This window comes from Triticum aestivum, chromosome 2D (genome assembly GCF_018294505.1).
Source record: "Triticum aestivum cultivar Chinese Spring chromosome 2D, IWGSC CS RefSeq v2.1, whole genome shotgun sequence".
Lineage (NCBI taxonomy): Eukaryota > Viridiplantae > Streptophyta > Magnoliopsida > Poales > Poaceae > Triticum > Triticum aestivum.
The window spans coordinates 528,066,407-528,087,230 of record NC_057799.1 but is presented as its reverse complement, the minus strand read 5'-3'; the positions used below and the strand labels follow the sequence as shown (position 1 = coordinate 528,087,230).

The window sequence follows — 20,824 nt, the reverse complement described above, 5'->3', positions numbered from 1 at the left end:
ATGTACTCACACATGTATTATGTTTCCGGTTAATACAATCCTAGCATGAATAATAAAAATTTATCATGAAATAAGGAAATAAATAATAACTTTATTATTGCCTCTAGGGCATATTTCCTTCACAGAGCCTTCAAATTTTCCTAGTCTTCGGAGCCTTCAACCGTCGTAGTTTCAATTATTCAGATGCACGGTAAAATCCTCTTTATTTCAAAGTGGTCTTAGTTGTCTGATATCTTGTACTTCTTGGAGTGGTCTCATCAGTGGAATCTTCGTGTGGTTAAAAGGGGGGAAGGTTATTGTCCAACTAAAAGGGAATATTTGATAAAGCTCAGAAAAGAAGAGAGGTAAAAGATATTTTTGAAAATAAAGTTTTAGAGAAAATCTTTCTATGGGCTTGCCAGTTTCTAGGGGTCACGTCCTACAGTCAACATGTGCTCTGATACCATCTTGTTGCGACCCAACCTGAGACGGTCAAGTCTCTGTGCTTAAGTGTCATCCCCGGATCGGTATGCTGACACACACAGTACTTGATGATTTATAACAGAGGTAAATCACATGTAAAAAATAACATAAATACTATTACCTCAACCCAAATAGCGGAAGTAACAACAGAGTTGTGGAGCTTCCAACAACACCAACGGCAAAGTTGAGTGTAGACATCGTAACCCTAACATATCACTTACTCGTCGTAAGATTCCTGCAACATGAGATGTTGCAGCCATGTAGGTCAGTACATTGAATGTACTGGCAAATTCACACCATAGAGCAATGCTGAATAATGGCTATCACTACATGCATATTTGGCTGGTGGAGGCTCTAAATTTAATTTTGCATAAAGCTAATTTTTCCTACAATAAAGGAATAAATTTTATTTTAACTACAAAGTTTGTGAAAATATAGAGAAGGTAACCCCAACTCAATCCCAATTAAAAGTTAACAACCCAACAAAATTATTTAAGTAAAGTGATGAGATCAAATCAATAATTCAAGTACCAGATACTCAAAGATGTCCATAACCGGGGACACGGCTAATCATGATTAGTTTGTACACTCTGTAGAGGTTTGCGCACTTTTCCCCACAAGACTCGGTGTCCTCCGTTGAATTTCTCGCACTACATGAAGTTTGAGAAACGGATGACCGAGACACAGTCTTTCAGAAGCATTAACACTTTCGATGGATAGACCGTACCACCTACATCCCCTACATCTGCTAGTCTACCACTGAAAGAGGTCACACAACATACTAAACTATGACAGAGCCCATAATGACTTGTGGCTGCACACGGAAGTTTCTAGCATGAATAATTTTATGATCCCTTTGAGCCTGGGTGGCAAACCATATGATGATCACACGGTAACCCCAGGATCTCCTAAGTAGCCAGCTTAAGTTTCCCTTAGTTAACAATACTCTCACATCTTTCATGAATTCTCTCAAAACAATCCACGTCTACGAGCATAGCATAGCAGTATAAGCATAACGTAGTAACACCCATGGTTTGAATATAAGACAGTAGGTTCCTACCTCATCAACTATTTCCCAAATACCCACATGTTAACACATCCTACTCATGCAATGTTTGAGGATGAAACTAATGCATAAAAACTGGGTATGAAAAATATGATCAAAGTGTGAACTTGTCTTGTACTGTTGATGAAGATGATTCGCACTCATAACTCTTGATAGTTCTACTCGTCACACCCCGTTCAATCTATCGTGAGCAAGCAATTGCATACATAAGCACTCATGCAAAAGAAAAAGAAAAGATCTCGGAAAACTTCAAAAACAAGCAATTAACTCAACAGAAAACAATTTTTAACAGTACCAAAATTGGGTGGATTTGGTATTATCAGAAATTTTAGGTTAGGAGTTTTGATTTGCAAAAAAAACAATTAAATAGGGTTTATAAAACTCGAGTTATGAACAAAAAAGTTTGAATTCAAATATGTTTAAGTTGTTTTACTGGATAGAGGGGATCATAACGAAGGAGTGGGTGTTAGTTTCGTCTAATTTGGATGAACGACAGGGTTAAGCTGTTTTACAGAAGAAAAAGAGCTATGGCTAAAAGAATTCTAGTCTTAAAATGTAAATACAGCGACTAATTTATAAATCTTATTATTCTACCGTACTAGTTTAGAAATAATAAGCTACTGGAGTATATAAAAAAAGAAGAAAGATACCTTAGAGAAAAGACGACTTTGGAGAGAGAAGACAACTTCGAGAAGTGCCCGCCAGAAAGGAGAAATATATTTTTATTTAGTGAATCTAGTCAAACCAAAATATATTGATTTAACCTGAATCAGATGATTTTTGAAGGCTCTATGGGTGTATATTTATAGATGGAAAAAAGGCTTAAAAGGTCTATAGCTAAGCAACGTGGGACTAAAAGTAGACGAAAATAAACAAAACAGGGGAGAAAAACTAAGCGCCTCGCACGGGCCTAAACGCCATCGGCCGGCCGCTTGCGCGCACGCGCTGCAGTTTGTTTTTTTTTGCCAAAGAAAGAAGAAAAAAAGAAAAAAAATCTGGAAAGGAAAAGGCTGGCTGGGCCTGAAAAAAAACGACGGGGCTCCAGATGCTACTATGCTGCGCATGTGGGTGATAGCACGCGCAGTTTTTTTAAATAGAAACAGAAAAAGAAAGCTGAATAAATAAAATAAAATGAAAACTTTACATAGTCGTATTATATATAAAAAAATCAGAAAAATATTTTCTACCGGATGGATAAATTCAAATAAAATCCACACAAATTTAAATAAAGAAAAGAGTGCTACTGTTGCAATAAAACCCAATAAAAATCATTTTAAAAATACCAAAATTATTTAAAATTTATTTATCTCCAATTTTATAATGTAGGGGATCATTTTACCCTATTTTCCATATATTTTATTTTTGGAGAAAATAATTTGAATAAAAGCCAAATAACTCCAAATTGAAAATAATTTTCAAAAGGACTTTAAATTTGATCCTTTTAAACTTCGAACTCATATTTCATATGTTTTGAAGAAGTCATTTTATCTTCTCTCATGAAAATCATTGAGTTGCATAAAGTTTGTGAATTTGAAACATTTCCAAATGAAATTCAAATATTTTCAAACACCCTTTTCATTTTAAATGGAAGAAGTCATGTCATCTTCTCTCTAGGGTTTTGTATTTGAAAATAAATTTGAATTCATGGAGATCATAAAAACAAAATGAAAGTTTTGGGAAAGTCATTTTATTCCCTCCCATTTAAAAAGTTTCAAATTTCACTCAATTTCACACAAGCAACCACACCACAATCGAACAAACAGTCAAAACTATTTATTTAATATAACATTACAAAATTTAGAATTTTTGGATGTTACACATGAGATCCTCACAATAGCACCACCATGTTCAGCGACTTGCACAACTCTCACTACATCGACGCCTGTTGGTTTCCTGTATGGAGCAGCAGAAAAAGGGGATCAGAACCATGTGTGTATGGACGTTTTTGAGAGAGAGGAACCTGATGCATTACCTGCACGCACACAAACACGAGGACGATGGCCGCACAATGGGGAGCAGCGGCGTGAGCCTGTGCTACTCCGGCCGATGGCGACGGCGCCCATCATTGTTGTCGTGCTCGACCTCATGCACACGCACGCCTAGGGTTTGTACCGTGCCCATACCCCCGCCCCGCTCGACGGCGCGGCTGCTCTGTCAGTTCTGACGCCTCGTTGCCGACCGCTGGAGAGGTGAACGAGAGGACGCGGAGGAGGAGGGTAGCCATGGGAGAGGACAGGGAGGGGGAGGGTGCTCCCGACAGATCGAGGGAATAGAGCACGAAGAGAGAGGTGAGAGATCCATGCCATGGCCGCCGCCTGACCTACTCGCTCTCCCTCTTCTCTTCCCTTTGATGATGGGAGGGGGGAGGTTGCGGGCGGCGTGGTGCGAGGGAGACGAGGAGAGAGGGCCGCGGCGGCGATGTGGGTGGGTTGGCGAGGTTGCGAGCCCCCACTAACCCTAGAGGACGGGGATGCTGGAGGACGGGGGAATGGGGTGGCTGGCGGCGGTGGCTCTTGAGAGGAAGAGATGCGCGGGAGAGAGAACTGAGGGGGCAGCGAATCGGAACGAGGAGATCGAACCCTGGCACCGATTGGGGAGAAGGCAGCGAATCAGAGAAGGACACGTGCTGACCTAAGACATGAAATGACGAAAATACCCTCGTGGGGGCACCAGAATATCGGCGGTGGCACTAGATCTTTACAACGGGGGGTGAAACTGTTCATTCCTACAGTGTCGCGGCTTCGATCCGACGGCCCAACTCCTTCCACCTCTAGATCGGACGGCCAGATTCGCATCAAGCAGCCAGATCCAACGGTCAGAAATCCAAATCGCTGAGGAGGCTCGGTGGAACACTCCTCTCTTATTTCTGGATGGGTCATGTATCTTTTATAGTCTTGCTCCAAGGAGTTTTCTATATTACTATGTTTGGATTTTGCTATACTTGTATATCATAAATTTGATACACTTGAGTGATATGTGTTAGGAGTTTGCTATATTACTATGTTTGGATTATGCTATATTGCTGCATCATAAATTTGATCTAATTAAGTGCTATGTGTTAAGAGTTTGTTATATTACTATGTTTCGATTCTAGGATTCATGTTGTACCAACATCTGCACACACTTTTGACCAAATTTGCACTAAAAAGTAAGACAATGCCAATATGCAAAGTAAAAAGTAACGGAAGGACTATGTTTCATTCTTATCTTTCATGTGTGTCCATATTAATTCTACATGGCTATTAAGTTTGTAATGTCTATATATGTATGGTATTAAGTATAGTAAACGAGTATGTTGTTTATTTTCTATGAACACGGGAGAACACACATCGTTGCTATTATGACCTTCTAGTGTACTGCACAAATCTTTTTTTGTAAGAGTATTTTGTGAAGTGCACCTAAGATGGCACATCAACAACGTCACTCTATCTTAGGTGCACTACAAAAAAGAGAAGGGGGTACAAATTGAGCTCCCAACCTCAAAGGAGAGAAATTAAGGGTCTTTTGCATCGAGTTGAAGGATTCATTGGAATGTGAAATATGCAGTGTCAGGTTTGCTGAGGCCGCAATACTTCTCGCATGACAATGTTACTGATTCTTCCATGTCAAGAGTCTTCTCTCCATTAGCACTTGAATATGTTACCCTAGAAATTTGGACATATGACAATTTATGTATGAAATGTAAGGCAATTATGGTGGATGCGATTTATGTATTGTGCATCTGATACTTTGTACAACAATCCATCTGTAGTTGCATTGTTAGTACATTGCTAGTAGTGCAGGCCCAGGATTCCTAACCTAGAAAGTGTGATCACTGCGGCCATAGCTTTTTGGTTAGTTGGTGATGACCTTTCGGGTTGCTTCTTGAAAATCATCACCGATCGGTCAGTCGGTGAGGTATTTCATGTCATCACTGACCCGGAATCACAGACGGGTCTAAGGTGCATCAGTGATGACTACTTTTAGCCGGTTAGTGCTGACTGGGCATGTAGTTAGTGCTTATTCTACTATGGCAAGTTCATCTCCATGGCTAGGGGCAATAAAGTCAAGGTTACGGTCATCCCAAACCCAGATTGTATGTTCATAACTTCATATCACCAGTTATTGGTTCATGCTTTTTATGGTTCATGCAAATATTGTAGATGATTAGATGGGCCAACCTATGTAGAAATGTCGTGGGCGCCCTTTAACTGCAACGATATCGAACTAACACGTGCATAAGCGCTGAAAGGGAATTTCCCAATTTTTTGGCTGACTAGAAAAAAATTGAGGAATTAGTGGGTTTATAAGCGTGATATCTCTCGCATAATGCAAGGTGGTAGCCAGCTTTGCTCGCCCGCACCCTACAGGAGCCGGTGATAGGCCTGGTCATTATGGAAGTGTTTTCGTCATCCTCACATCATGATGACATCATGCAATATTTTCTTTTTATTTATATTTTAAGTGAATATATTTAAAAAAATTACTTACAAAAATGTAAAACCATGAATTTGAAAAAACTGTCAACACGGTATAAAAAATGTTATCAAAATTAAAAAAATTCAAATCTTTAAAAATGCATGTGATTTAAAAAATATATACAATGTAAAACAAAATTTTGCATAGTATAAAAAATGTTTCATAGCATTAAAAATGTAAACAATATTTAAAAAAATGTTCCCGCATCTAAAAAAATATGACATTCGAAAAATGTGACTAAATGTAGAAAAACAGTCCATGTAGTTTTAAAATAATTATGACCATAAAAAAATCAATGTGTATTTGGAAACATGTTGACTATGCATTCAAAAAAGTGCTCAAAACTTTTAATGTACATTGTGTAATTTAAAAATCCAATGTGTATCAAAAAAAATTGTTTGACGTTGACATCATGCAAACTTAAATTAATTTAAAAATATTTAAAACCATGATGAAAAATGTTAACACATAAAATAATCTTAGTGCAACTAAAAATAATGTTGACAGCTTTCCAAAGAGATGTTTGTGACACTGAAAAATGTTCCTCGTTTGAAACTACGTTCTCTGAAAATTTTGCAGAATGTGTGTACAATCTGGAAAAACTGTTTGCGTAATATAAAAACGTCCTGTACCATTGAAAAATGTACGTGACATTTTATAGATATATTCTCGCGTTTGAAAATAATGTTTCTGACAAGTAAAAAAATGTTCACGTTGTTTCAAAAAAATGTTTATTTGCACACAAAATGTTCGACGTGTATTTGCAAAAATGTTGACCATGTATCAAAAAAGGGTTGAAAACCTGTATTAATTTTTTTTACATTCTGTATCGAACTGGGTTCAACGTGTTTCCAAAAATGTTTCATGTGTAGACTAAAAATGTATGTTGCATACTAAAATAAAATAGATATATGTTGAACAAAAAAGCCCATAAAAATCGACAAAGAAACAAAGAAGAAGGAAGAAAACCAATAGAAACAAGAAAAATGAAAACCAAACAAAACCAATTGAAAATAATGAAAATAGTGATATCCGAGAAGGTACAAAGAAAAAGGAAGAAAACTGAGAAAAGAAACAAAGAAAAGCAGCCAAAGAAGAAAAAAAAAGCAAAAAAGCACATGAACACCGAGAAAGGTACAAAGAAAAACAAAAGAACGGTAAAAACAGAAAAGAATGTGAAAAACCATGAAGAAAACAAAGAAAAATAGAAAATCATAAAGAAACAGAGAAAAATAAGAAAAGAAAAAACCCAAATAAAACCAGAACCTACAGCGACCGACCGAGTCACAACGACCGATCAAACGTTTAAACGAAATCACTAATTAAGGAGTACTCCTTCCAAAAATCAGTTTCACCTTGCCAGGTTGAGACAAGTGACGCGCTGCATGTGCGTCACTTGTCGCAACCTGGGTATTTTTTCTTTTTCATAGATTCGTTTATTCAAAACGTTTTATCTCTTCTACCATGCGTCTAAATCTTGAACCGTTTTCACCTTTAGATCTCTCACGTCGAAGTCTTCAAAATTAGATCTCATGTTGATAGGTTTCATCAAACTTTTTTCACCAAAGAATCCGAATCAGGAGCACTTTTTTTTTCTTTCCGAAGAGGCACACATATTTTCCCTTTCCGAAAGGCATGACCGTGCCTCTCGCGGAAGTAAATCCTTACCTCCACTAGAAGTAATACATGCCTCTCGCGGAAGTAAATCCTTACCTCCACTAGAAGTAATACATGCCTCTCGCGGAAGCAAATTCGTGCCTCCACGAGAAGTAAATACACGCCTCAAATGCAACAAAAAAAAGAAGAAAACACATTTTTTCCTTTCCGAGAGGCACGCCCGTGGCTCTCGCGGAACGAAAACCCCCCGCGTTTTTTCCCTTTCCGAGATGCACGACCGTGCCTCTCGTGAAAACAAACTCGTGCCTCCACGGCTATGAAAAGTGAATTTGTGCCTCTCGTAAAAAAAATTTGTTTTTTTCTTGATTTGTTTTGGTCCAAGGCATATAGAAAAATGATCCTTGTGGGGACGGCTGAGTGGGCGCCAAGTGGCGTGCTTCTAGCCCACCTCAAATGATCCTTGTGGGGGGCTTCGAAGGAGTACTACTCAATTTATTTATTTTTGACAGCAGGAGTACTACTCAATTAGTTGCTCTCATTTTAATAGCAAGATATAGCTCCGCGGCTGGTTTATGGACTTGCTCGGCTTATGTTTATTAGAGCATCTCCAACAGCCGCCGAACGCGCCGCGCGCTAAAAACTATTTTGCCGCGCGCCCATTTCTTGATTTGGCGCGGCGCGCAGCGCTGGCTCTAGTAGCCGCGCTAAAATGCAGCGCGCGCGCAGCTCCAGCAGTGCGCAAAAATGCAGCGCGCGCGACTCTCGCACAAACAACATATGCATTCCAAAACAGAAACAAAAAGATCAAACACAAACAAAAATAAATCAAAATAAATAGTTCAATTTTGTTATTACAACTCAAACAAACAGTTTATCGTTCAATACAACAAATAGTGCAATAAACACAACAAATAGTTCAACAATACAATATCGAACGCACAAATCATGATGCTCTTTGTCGTCCATTTCATGTCCACCACTCCTCAATGAGATCCTTCTGAAGATCATTATGCGCTGCGGGACGTCGAATGGCATGATAGGAGGCAACAAAACGGGCCACCCTTTCAGCCCTCCGTCGCACTCGCACGGGATGTCCCAAGAGCTCATACTGAGAGTAGTCTACATCTTGGCCACGCTCATTCTCGATGATCATGTTATGCATGATCACACAAGCGTGCATGATGTACCAAAACATTTTCTGATCCCAAAATCTAGGCGGTCCTCTCACAATAGCAAATTGGGCTTGCAAAATCCCAAAAGCTCTCTCCACATCTTTTCTAGCCGCCGCCTGAGCATTGTGGAAATCAAGATTTTTCTTACCTTCCAGCTTTTTCAACGGCTTCACAAAGGTTTGCCACTTTGGATAGATGCCATCCGCTAGATAACAGCCATAGTTGTATGTACGACCATTTGTTACAAACTGCACCGGTGGCAAATCATCATTTGCAATCTTACTCATCAGTGGTGACCGGTTGACAACATTGATGTCATTCAAAGATCCAGACATTCCAAGGAATACATGCCAAATCCAAGTCTCTTGATCGGCCACCGCTTCAAGGATTATAGTGGAACCCTTTTTTGGCCGTGGAATTGCCCATGCCATGCCTTTGGACAATTCTTCCAACTTCAATGCATGCAATCTATTGAGCCAAGCATGCCAGGAAAGCCGCGAGCTTTGTTCATCGCCAATAGCCTTGCGGCGTCTTCAGCATTGGGAGATCTCAAATACTCCTCGCCAAACACTTGCACAATTCCGACTGCGAAGCGCTTGACACACATGATGGCTTGGCTCTCACCCATAGCCAAGTGATCATCAACTAGATCAGCCGGGATACCGTGTGTCAACATACGCAAAGCGGCTGTCACCTTCTGAAAGGTGCTATGCCTGAGCTCTCCGGCGGCATTCCTCCTTTGCTGAAAAACCCGGTCATGGCTCGCTAGTTTCTCTGCAATGCGCCTGAACAAGTCGGTGCTCATCCTAAACCGGTGACGAAAATACAACTCCGGGTATGTGGGATTCTCCATGAAATAGTGCCTCATCAATCTGTTATGGGCATCGATCCTATCTCTCCAAATTTTCTGCCGACCCATAACCGAACCACCGTGCTTCGTTTTTTTATATGCATAGCTAGGATCATTGCAAGATCCTCCTCCTCTTCCATATCAAATTCTTCTTTGAAAGAATCATATGACGAACTCATCTACAATGTTCAATACTATGCTATAAAAACTACAATCAACATGCACCAAATTCATGAAGTTTGAGCAATACATACCTTGTAGGCGTTTTGTCGAACACCTTGCGGGCACCGAGCGGCAGCGGGCGCTCGGGCGCTGTTCGTCGAAGGACGGACGCGCGCGAGGGGCGGCGGGACTAAAGGGGGGGGCGGAGAAGCCGCCGCGGCGCGGGGATAGGCCGGGGAAACGCCGGAACGGTCGCCGGGTGGGCGGGCGGCGGTGGCGGGGCGGCTGGATGGGGGTGGGAGTTGCGAGCGAGCGCGCGAGAGTCCAGCGCGCGGGAGCGGGTGCAGCAAATAAGCGGCGCGCGATTGAGTTTCGGCCCGCGCTGAACTACATATGCCGCGCGCGCTGTTTTTGCGCGCCCGTTGAAGCAACTATACCAGTTGCGCGCGCGCTAAAACGGGCAATTTTGCGGCGTGGCGCTAGTTTGGCGCGGCTGTTGGATGGAGATGCTCTTAGCCCAGCCCGCGATACGAAGAAGAAAGGCTCTAAAGTAATTACTCCAGGCCAAGCATCAGTACGTGAGCTCGAGCTCGCTCCCCTCTGCCGTCTCCAAACTCTCCACCACCCAAACCAAATCCTCGCCAATGGCGCGACTACTCTTCCAAACCCACACGGCCGCGCAAACCTTCGCCCCGAGCCCGCGCGGCAACCGCCGCCCCGCTCCCGCCGCGCCCCACGCCGTCGGCTTCCTCCGCGCCCTCTTCCCTGCCCGGCCGCCGCCGGCCAAGGCCGAGCTCCTCCGCCTCATCGCCGACCAGGGCCGCGGCCTCGAAACCCAGTCCGACCCGTCCCGCCTCGCGGACATCGTCTCCTGCATAGACGCCCTCGCTGCCTCCGCCCCGGACGCCGACACCGTGTCGGACGCCGCCAAGCTCTCCGGCACCTGGCGCCTCCTGTGGACGACCGAGCAGGAGCAGCTCTTCATCGTGCGCAACGCCCCCAGCTTCCGCACCGCCGCCGGCGACGTGCTCCAGGTCATCGACGTTCCAGCTGGGAGCCTCAACAACGTCATCACCTTCCCGCCCTCTGGCGCGTTCGTCGTGAACGGCAGCATCGAGATCCAACCACCCCAGCGAGTAAATTTTCGGTAGGACCTGATAACCAATTCTTTTTTGTTTGACAACTGCATTCTTGTTATTTGAAGGCGTGAACGGTGCTATATCGACGTTTTCTGTTTGCAGGTTTACACGTGCTATGCTGAAGGGGGGCAATTGGGAGGTTCCCTTTCCGCCATTTGGGAAAGGATGGTGAGTGCACAAGAGTTTGTTTGTTTGTTACACATTAACTTTACAAAACCACGTAAAAAGAACAAGGTGTAAGCACAGAGACTTGGCGATTCAGTTTAATCACTCTTTTAAGATCAGAAGACTTAAATTGTGTTTCACTGAAACAAACTGTGAGAAAATTTCTATGAGTAAGAATCAGATGAGTCGATTGGAATTTCATAGAGATTCTAAGCCTCCGTGCCTAATGAATAACTTCCAAGTCTTAACATTGTTTATCTCGTCCTCACACCAACCTCTTGTAAACTTTTTTCCGTGTTTGGTGTAAACCTCCTTGCCAAGCCTCTTGAAATCTTTGGCAATAAAAGATCCGCTGTGGTTGATCCCTAAAAAGGAGGATTGTTTCTTTTCTTCTTGGAAGATAGGGTGAGTGGGTGACACAGTTTCTAACTTCCAGCTTCAGTTAGGTCCTCACGTAGAAATAAGAGGAGATTGAGCAAATGATCATGGATTTGGGAGCCTTTCTCACCACCAGATTTGTAAATGGTGTCTTCAATTCTTCATTATTATTATTTTTCCGTAAGAACAGGAGGGGAAGAATCCTGGCATGGAAGGTAGAATGCTTTATCGGGAAAATGATTAGCGGTCTCACATGGTACTGTCATGTTGCTACAAAAATCAACTAACTTGAGAAATGGAGATTGGCTAGACATTACTGGATTTGGTTGGCCCGAACCTAAGTCTGCTATGCCTATATATATTTTTATATCCATGCAAATACAACTCAATTTATTCATCTAAATAACACGGGTATCTGAGTAGGATATGGGAGGATTCAAGGTGATAATTTTCAGACTAGAAGCTTGATGTGTAAGATCAACGGTTTTCATGCCCTTTTTCCTTGTCTATATATTGTTAGGAGATAGGACACGGGAGAAAAGCTTAATCCAAGTGAGCTAGAAAATGACAAGTGTAATGTTGCCCTTTGGGTCCTTTTATTTATTTGAGCACCAGGTATTCTCAATACACATGCTAAATTACTAATGAAGACCAAATGGCTAAATACTTATGTAATGTTAAACTGGCCTTGATCCTTCCCTCTGCATATTACTGTTAATGATGTCAAACAGAATCTTTCGCTTTCCTGCAATGATATTTTCCATTATCTTCATTTTCAGGTTTGATACTGTCTATTTGGACGATGAAATCCGTGTAGCGAAGGACATAAGGGGGGACTATTTAGTTGTTGAGCGTGCTCCATATTCTTGGAACGGATAGTTGCTAAATTTTTGGTGGGTGCTTATCCACTTACACTTCATATTATGTGCGTAGACAAAAGATTTGCAGGACCTCATAATTTCCGAGCAAGTCTTTACCATTTACTAGGCCCTTCATTTTACTATACGACTAGCTAAATTGCTCGTGCAGGTATGCAGCTAGATACTCTACAGTAGGTAATGCCTATTAGGTACTCCCTCCGTCCTGAATTACTTGTCGCAGAAATGGATGTATCTAGAACTAAAAAATGTCTACATACATCCATTTCTACGACAAGTAATTCCGAACGGAGGGAGTACGTATGTATATGTTTGAAAATAGCACTGTAGTTTCTTATGGTTTGAAATCAAGTTGTAAATCTTATGCCACTTCAGCACTTGAAGATATATCTGATTAAAATGTGTTATTATAATTGGATTCACTAAAGTAAGCAGTGCAGATCTTCCTCTTTTATGAGATTTTTTTTCCAGCATTTCAGAGTGAATGTGGATTTAACCATGTTAGTAATATGAAAGGTATCATGCTCTGTATGGTTTTTCCTTTTGACAAAATAGCCATGGTGTGTTGCTAAAGATGGTTGGATAAACTTCAACCACATAAATATACAAAGATCTAGTGGTGGGAGTTTGGAAAATGCATGGTAAGTTCAATTTATGTGGTACATGCAATATTCTTCTTCGAAAAATTGGTTAAGACTTCAAGGTCAGTATATTGTAGAAATATATTTAACACCAGGCTCCAAGCATATGCTGGTTATGCCCATCAGGTTGTAAAACGCCTCAATTGCACTATGAAATGTTCGGGAACTGTCAGACTTCTTAAGCTTGGTATATAATTGTCATGGCCATGATAGTATAATTGCCAAATTGCACCTATTTTGTTAATATAAGTGTGCATGTCAGATTTATGTTTTGTAGAACTGGGTAAAGCGTAGCTTGAGGAAGAGGTTTGTGCATTTGATGCCTATCCTCATTTGAGTCAGGTCAATGTTTCATTTTCACAAGAAGATTATATGTGGTGTTTCAATATTGCTTTCTCTTTGGGAAAAGTGGCAAATCTACAGTTGGAAACTTAGCAGAGAGGAAAATTAAGATGTCTGATCTGTAACCACTTACCATGTTACCCAAGGCCCATGATAACTATGCTACAAGTCAAGCGTGTCTCAGGTACAATGTTACGTTGTTCATTATCTGCAAATAACTAAGATGAGATCAGTTGTATTGAATCCCTTCCAGATTGGATATATGCGGGACATTTCAGAGGATTCAGGCCATTGTGTTTACTATTATGATTGATTATATATGCATATTTTTGTATTTGGGGAAAAAAAATCTACACTTAAGGTTCGCTGCAACTTGTCAGAAACTATCCACTACTGTACATTCCTTGTCTAAGAGCAACTCTAGCAAAGTCGCTATATCAGGCTCATCGGCATAATAACCGTTGATGCCGTGATTTTGGTCAAAAATGGTACTCAGTTGCCATATGCCTCCCGATCGGCATAATTTGTGGAGTGTGCGTCATATCTAGCCCACGAGCCTCCAAATATGGAGGTTGTGGGTGTTGGTTTGGAACGCGCTACATCCACCATCCGCTCTTCAAGCCGGCCTCTTCCTATCGGGCGAACCCGGTCAATGGTGTTGTCGTCCGAACAGCTGTCATGTTTGCCCCTGCCAATTCTGCAACCGCTTATCCACTAGGAAGAGAGCCAATTAATAGTCGCTGTTGCATGCCCCCCTCCCGTCCCCCATTTACCCACTGGAGCGTGCCCATTCATGGGTATATAAATCCCCATATGCCTCCCTTCGTCGGCGCCACCACATTCACTCTCTTCCCCCATACATTAGCTTCATCACACTTACCCCCCCCCATCAGCCACCTTCGCCGACCATCATGCGACACCCTCTCTTTCGCCAATACTATGTCGGTGCAATCCCGCCCTTTTCATGGACCTTTTCTCGGCAAAATCAAAGAGGACTGATGGTGTCCTAGACTAGGGGGTACTCACCACGTCGTCTCCCGACTAGGTGGATTGGGCTGATCGAGGACCCCCATGGCCGTTTACTCATGGGCCAGTTCGGACAGCCAATGCATACACGAGGAAGATTCCGCAAGACTTGGTGATCAAGACAAGGACTCCTCTCCACCAACGTATTCGACTAGGACTCTTGTTATCCTAGGCCCCTGGTACATTATATAAGCCGGGGCCAGGCTAGTCGATAGATCATTATGATATTATTCATCATACCCTTAGGTTTTAGACCATAACATATGATCTCGAGGTAGATCAACTCTTGTAATCTCTATATTCATCAAGATCAATCAAGCAGGAAGTAGGGTATTACCTCCATTAAGAGGGTCCGAACCTGGGTAAACATCGTGTCCCCTGTCTCCTGTTACCCATCGATCCATGACACACAGCTTGGGACCCCCTACCTAAGATCGGCCAGTTTTGACACCGACAATGGTGCTTTCATTGAGAGTTTCGCTGTGTGATCGGCAAAAGATCAATGGCTCGCCTGCAGATCAACTGCGACGTCGGCATCTTCGTCACCGGCTCGACTGGTCACCTTGCCTCGTCCGAGGACTGCACTCCGCGTCAGATCGTCATGTTCGGACGATGACCTTCATCAACATCAACTCCGATACGTCAACATTGCCCTTGAGTGACTGTGCTGTTTTTCTGGACAGCGAACTTGTATCCGCCGCCACCGCCTCCTCAAGTGTCGTTTTAACGATTGCTTCGGTGAAATTGTCCGGAATTAATTCTACAACAACCATGCAAAATTTCGTCGAGATCCGATGGAGGAATCTCCGGCAATCTATGATATACCGGAGCCCTGTCAAATCTGGATGGGAATCTGGACGAGTTTAGGGCGTGGTCTCCAGAGCCCAGCTCGGAGGTCCTTTGGAAGATCCAACCGTTCATCTGCTGCGGAATTCCCATATCTACCACCCCTCAAAATTTCAGCTTCAAACTCCGGGAACCTTCCGATGAGTGGACCAATTTTCTGATCTATTTTCTGCGCGAATACGGATCCGACCAGAATTCATGTTTCTTTATGAACGTGATATTGGACAACCATTTTAAAGGAATTTTCTTCTAGGGTATCACTACAAAAAAATACACTTCTGTGATGATACATGTTTGTCACAGTAGGTCGCGTTTTTGTCATGCATGTACATCCATGACGATTTTATGACAGACTCAAGATAGTCATACCCGTGCTGTCGTAGAAGTGTTCCATGACATTACCAAAATTATCATCACGGAAGTGTCCACTTCCATGACGATAAATCGCGCGTCACAGAAGTGCTTTCGTCAAGGGTGACCGACACGTGGCATCCACCGTAACGGAACGCCGTTAAGCTATCGGGTCGGGTTTTGGATCCGATAACCCGTTAACAGCCCCGACCAATGGGGATTTTCCACGTGTAAAATCATCATTGGCTGGAGGAAACACGTGCCGGCTCACCATTGGGACAGATGTCATCCGCTCATTGGACCGAAGGCGCCTATGATACGGCGACACGTGGCATAGCCCAACAGAGGCCCATTCCTGTGAAAAGGCCGACCCGTTTGACTTGGTCAAAAGGTGGCGGGCCGGCCCACGGAAAGCCTGTTAACGGCCTGTTCGCATATAGCCCATTTACAGCCCGCTAACCCAGGGCCCGTTAGCCCTATCCGAATTAGGCCCAGTAGCGTCATCTGGGCCGTCCAATATGATTCAGCCCGTTTTAACTTCCGGCCCATGTGTGGCCCATGACTTCTTTCGGCCCATATGAGGACCTTTGTAACTCTTGGCCCATTAACGGCCCGTGGTGAAACTGGCCCGTAATGAACAGTGTATCACTTTATACCCATTAACGGCCCGTTATTCCATTGGGCCGTTTCCAGCCCAAGTTATCTTTCGGCCTTCTCAGGGCCCATTGATTCTTGGGCTCATTTGCAGAATTCGGTTACATACGGCCCGTTACTGTCATTTTCTGCTTGTGGGCCAAATTCAGCCCGTCGTTACAGTCGGCCCGTTTGCGGACCGTTAATACGTCGGGTCGTTTTCATGTCAAAAAAAACCCGTTGGGCTGTTTTCATAGAGTTATCAAATACGGCCTATTAACGGCCCGTTATGGTCCACGAATAGTACGGTCCATGATTGGCGAAATGATGATACGCCCCGTAGAAGGCCCATGGATCCTACGGCCCATATGAGGCCCATGGATAGTACGGCCCGTAGAAGGCCCATGGATCATACGGCCCGTAGAAGGCCCATGGACCCTACGGCCCATAGAAGGCCCATGGACCCTAAGGCCCATATAGAAGGCCGACGGATCCTACGGCCGGACAAAGGCCCATGTATCATACGGCCTGCAGGAGGCCCATGGTTACAACAGTCCGTGTGTTGCCATGATTATTTTGGCCTAGTTACCAAAAATAGGCTATTGTGGCCACTAGAAAAAAACAGAAAAAGAACTGCAGTGACTACAAGCAAACAACTAAACAAGACAATAAGGAAATAAATAAGCAAGCAATTAACGCTAGCCTATTACTGCTATTATACATATTACATCCACTGGGCATCAAAGTTCGCCACCAGTGCAAATATAGGGAACAAAGCAGCACATTACATACACTGGCCGTCAAAATTGGCCACCAGTGCAAATAAACGCGGCAGCAAAACAAGAGCATAACTGAAACAACTTCAGAAGAGCTCAAGAAACGTTATCCTGGGTATCCACCATGCTGGCAATAAGCTTAGCAAGCTGATTAGCTTTGTCCTGTTTGGCGCTAAAATCCTCCAACGCTTGCTGTTGCACCAGAAAGTATGCATCTGAATGCTCCAGGGACTTCCGCAGTCCTCCCGCTTCTTGTCGCAGCACAGCTGATCGATGTCTTTTAGTTTGTAGCTGAGACTCAAGAAACCGAACTGATTCAGACAGTGAGTTTGAATAGCTTGTGCAAGCGGTAGTGGCCAGTAACTCGAACACTAAACCAAGACATGACTTTGGGGTTGTCTCGCTGTCTTCAAGATAGCCTTCCTTAGCTGTTTTATCAGCTTTGTTGGAGACCAACAAGGATGTGTCACTATCCTGAACCTTATCTGCATTACTTCCTTTACCATTGCTTAATAAGGCACTCTTCCCCAATATTCTGTCAGCATTCTAAAAGAAGAAACAAGCAGACACATAACAGGTTTAGCATGTACTAGTATATGAAACTCATTTCGGTGAACCAGTTCATTAGTAAGGTGGACAGGATTAAACTACCAAGTCTTCTATTGCCAAGTACTAGTACATAATAAAAGCATCAAACAAACATATATCTATGTCCTATGGTCACTGCATTGTCTTGCCAAATCAAAATAGAGACACGGTTCAAATCATATCAGTTCAAGACAAAGCAGCAGTGAAAGAATACAAAGCGTGGGAAACTACACGGCACAAGAAGATTTCAGATGGGTACCACGGGTCTACATGTACAACAACACTATTGGCTCTGTTGTGATGCTAGTAATGTGCATGATATGAAAGTCAACTGTATACACAATTGAAATTGAAATCAACAGAGCTATTGATAAGAGCAAACCTGTTAAAGAAACATGCGTGAACATACCTGCTGTGCCATTGGAGTTTCGATTGGATCCTTCAATTTAAAAATAAGTTTGTATGAGTAAATACAGTGATACAAGAGCAAAGCAATCATAGTTAAAAAAGGCATTGCACATAACTATGCATAATCTGTGCATAACTGCGCATAAGCATGCGCTTTAGTCAGTAAAGCGCAAGGCGGTGGCAAAACGCACAACTAACGCCTAGCGCTTTTTTGAACTATGATAGCAATGGAATCTTAAATTAGAACAGTTGTTCTTCAGGTTTAGGCACTTGTTCTACATGAACAGAGTACAGTAAGATGCAAGAATATAATACTTAAAAATAGAAAATGAGCTCATAGACCTTACCACATTCTTGGTTCGGGACCAGTACAGAACAAGGCGTTCCCAGTCATCGTCCAGCAAATGTGTCTCAGGAGAACGTAAGGGAATTTGATGAGTTTCTTTGCCGGTGAAGTACGTTTTCTTCAAGTAATTCCGATATTGCCACCAAGCATTCTTGAAGATAGCAGAGGTATTAGCACAGGTTACCTCATCCTGAGTTTCCAAATCGGTCCTTCTCTATAGAGAAAAATGGGAAAATTTGCTGTATTATAACCATCATGGAGGTAGGATGTATGGGACGAAGCAAAGTAATTGCCATGAATAACATTACTTACACATAACTCCTGGACAAACACCTGCAACTGGCATTTTCCTTCATCTTCAGTATAATATTTCCAAGATGGGAAGATACGCACATACGATTTAACAACATCAAATGCGATAGATGCTAAATTACGACTAGCTGGTTGTGCTTCCTCCACAGGAATAGGCGTACTAACTGGTGGAGTTGGGGTTCGCCGTGATAGTACTGGCCCTTTGGGCACTGGAGCTGCCTTACTAACTGCTCTTGTTTGAGAGCTCTGTGGTGGAGATGGTGCTGTGTCAACAGGAACTGGGTTACTATCGGCTGCGGTTGGGGTTAGATTGGGTGAAGCTGGTTCTCTGTCCATCGCAATAGGGGTACAATCTGCGAGAGTTTGGGTTATGTGTGGTAGGGCTGGTTCTTGTGCATGTACAACCGGGGTGCTATCTCCACCAAGAGGTAGCACTGTTTTATTTGAAGACCGTGTTTTTAGTCCGCTAGATACTGGCATCACCCGCTCCAATTCAAATGGCTGATAAACAGGAAACATAGTTGAATGTACAGACATTGTATGAGAGACAGATGCAATAGATAGTGTGGAAAAAAGAGGGCATGAAATAGTTGACATGTATATTATTTAACTAAAACGGATAGCATGACATAATTTCACATATATGATGTCTATCTAAACTGGATAGCATAGCATAACATAATTCAAAGATATGATGAATAACTAAACAGGATCGCATGACATAATTCACCTATATGTTATCTAAGTAATCAGGATCGCATCATTTAATTCACATATGTGATTTATATGCTAAACAGAGGGCATTCGATATGATGTCTAAACTAAGAACATGGTGTTGAATATTGTGTATATGATGTCTAAACTATGCAATGCAAGACACCTTATGCATGATATGAGCAGTATAACCGTGCCAAGTTAGAGCATACACCTCAGTGGGGGAATAGGACTGGTCATCTGTCTCTGAATCCATCTCCGATGATCTATCGGGACCCAACAAGAGATCTGCTTCGACAGGTAGCACTGTCTGCTCTGAAGGCCTTGTTTTCACTCCAGATTTTTCCATCTCCCACCCAAATGGCTGATTCACAGGAAAAGTAGTTTAATGTACAAACATTGTCGACAAATGGAAATGTAATAATGAAAAGGATGGGCAAGATATCATTCAAATATATGATGCCTGGTTAAACAGGATGGCATTGCACATTTCACATATATTATGGCTCGCTAAAAGACATGAGACTGCATAATTCCCATATATGATATAGAAACTAAACAGGTGGCATTACAGAACATGTCTAAACTAAGCAGATGACATATATGGTGTCAAAAGTAGGCACCGCAAGGCAACATATGCATGATATGACTAACATCATCATGCCAAGGTAGAGCAAACACCTTGGGGGGTAAATAGGAGTGGTCAGCGGCGTCTGAATCCGCCTCAGAACAGATATCTTCCTCTGGATTACAATCTGGAGAGGGGTGGGGAGGGTTTGCCATTGAACCCACCATGGAGCGATGTCTGCATGACATTGTATTGCCGCGCAAAACTCTTCTCTTTTTCTCTACATGTTCAACATGACTGTGTACAATATCTGACATGCATACGAAAAAATATATGGTGAGATTATGTAAGGAGAGCATGCAGAAATTTAGAGTGATGGTAACAACCAGTGGATCGGCGTTTTTCCGTTGAACCAAAATAGCCCTAATGGATCGACGTGAATGTATAGTAATAAGTGATGCAACAAGTGTACAACCTCTTTGCCGTAGCGGTGTCGACCTCAACATCATTAGGTTGGTCGCTGAAGCAGTTGAGGCAGAGGTGGCTGTCGGAGGTGTGGAGGAAGATCTGAGGAATCTGTAGACGGCGTCCAGGGCACTGCTCTGTTGTGATGGATCGTTCTGTCGTTGGAGCAGCTCCGGTGAGCCGTAAGACGTCAAGGCTGAAGCAGCACAAGACAGACATCATCAATCTCAAGTGGGATTCTAATAGCATCTCCAATAGATGATGTAAAATGGATGTAAAATTAACATCACCAAAAACCACCTGACTACAACAGATGAGGTAAAAACTGTTGACTCTGAACTTAACTGTCGAAACTGAAATTTACTGTGGAATCTGAATGCTACTGTCGAAACTGAACGCAATGGTAGCAGAGAGGCACTTGACATGTAGTTTAGGGAGGGCCTGCAGTTCATCTTCAACCT

At 42.7% G+C, this 20,824-nt stretch overlaps 1 protein-coding gene across 1 annotated transcript; it reads left to right on the top strand.

Annotated features, from left to right (window-relative positions):
- The first annotated feature begins 10,337 nt into the window (after positions 1 to 10,337).
- LOC123054244 (probable plastid-lipid-associated protein 11, chloroplastic) lies at positions 10,338 to 12,769 on the top strand. Its single transcript, XM_044477967.1, has 3 exons — positions 10,338 to 10,934; positions 11,029 to 11,094; positions 12,249 to 12,769. The coding sequence occupies exons 1-3, from the start codon at positions 10,432 to 10,434 to the stop codon at positions 12,346 to 12,348; spliced, it is 669 nt and encodes a 222-aa protein (XP_044333902.1). The 5' UTR covers positions 10,338 to 10,431; the 3' UTR covers positions 12,349 to 12,769.
- Positions 12,770 to 20,824: the final 8,055 nt, after the last annotated feature.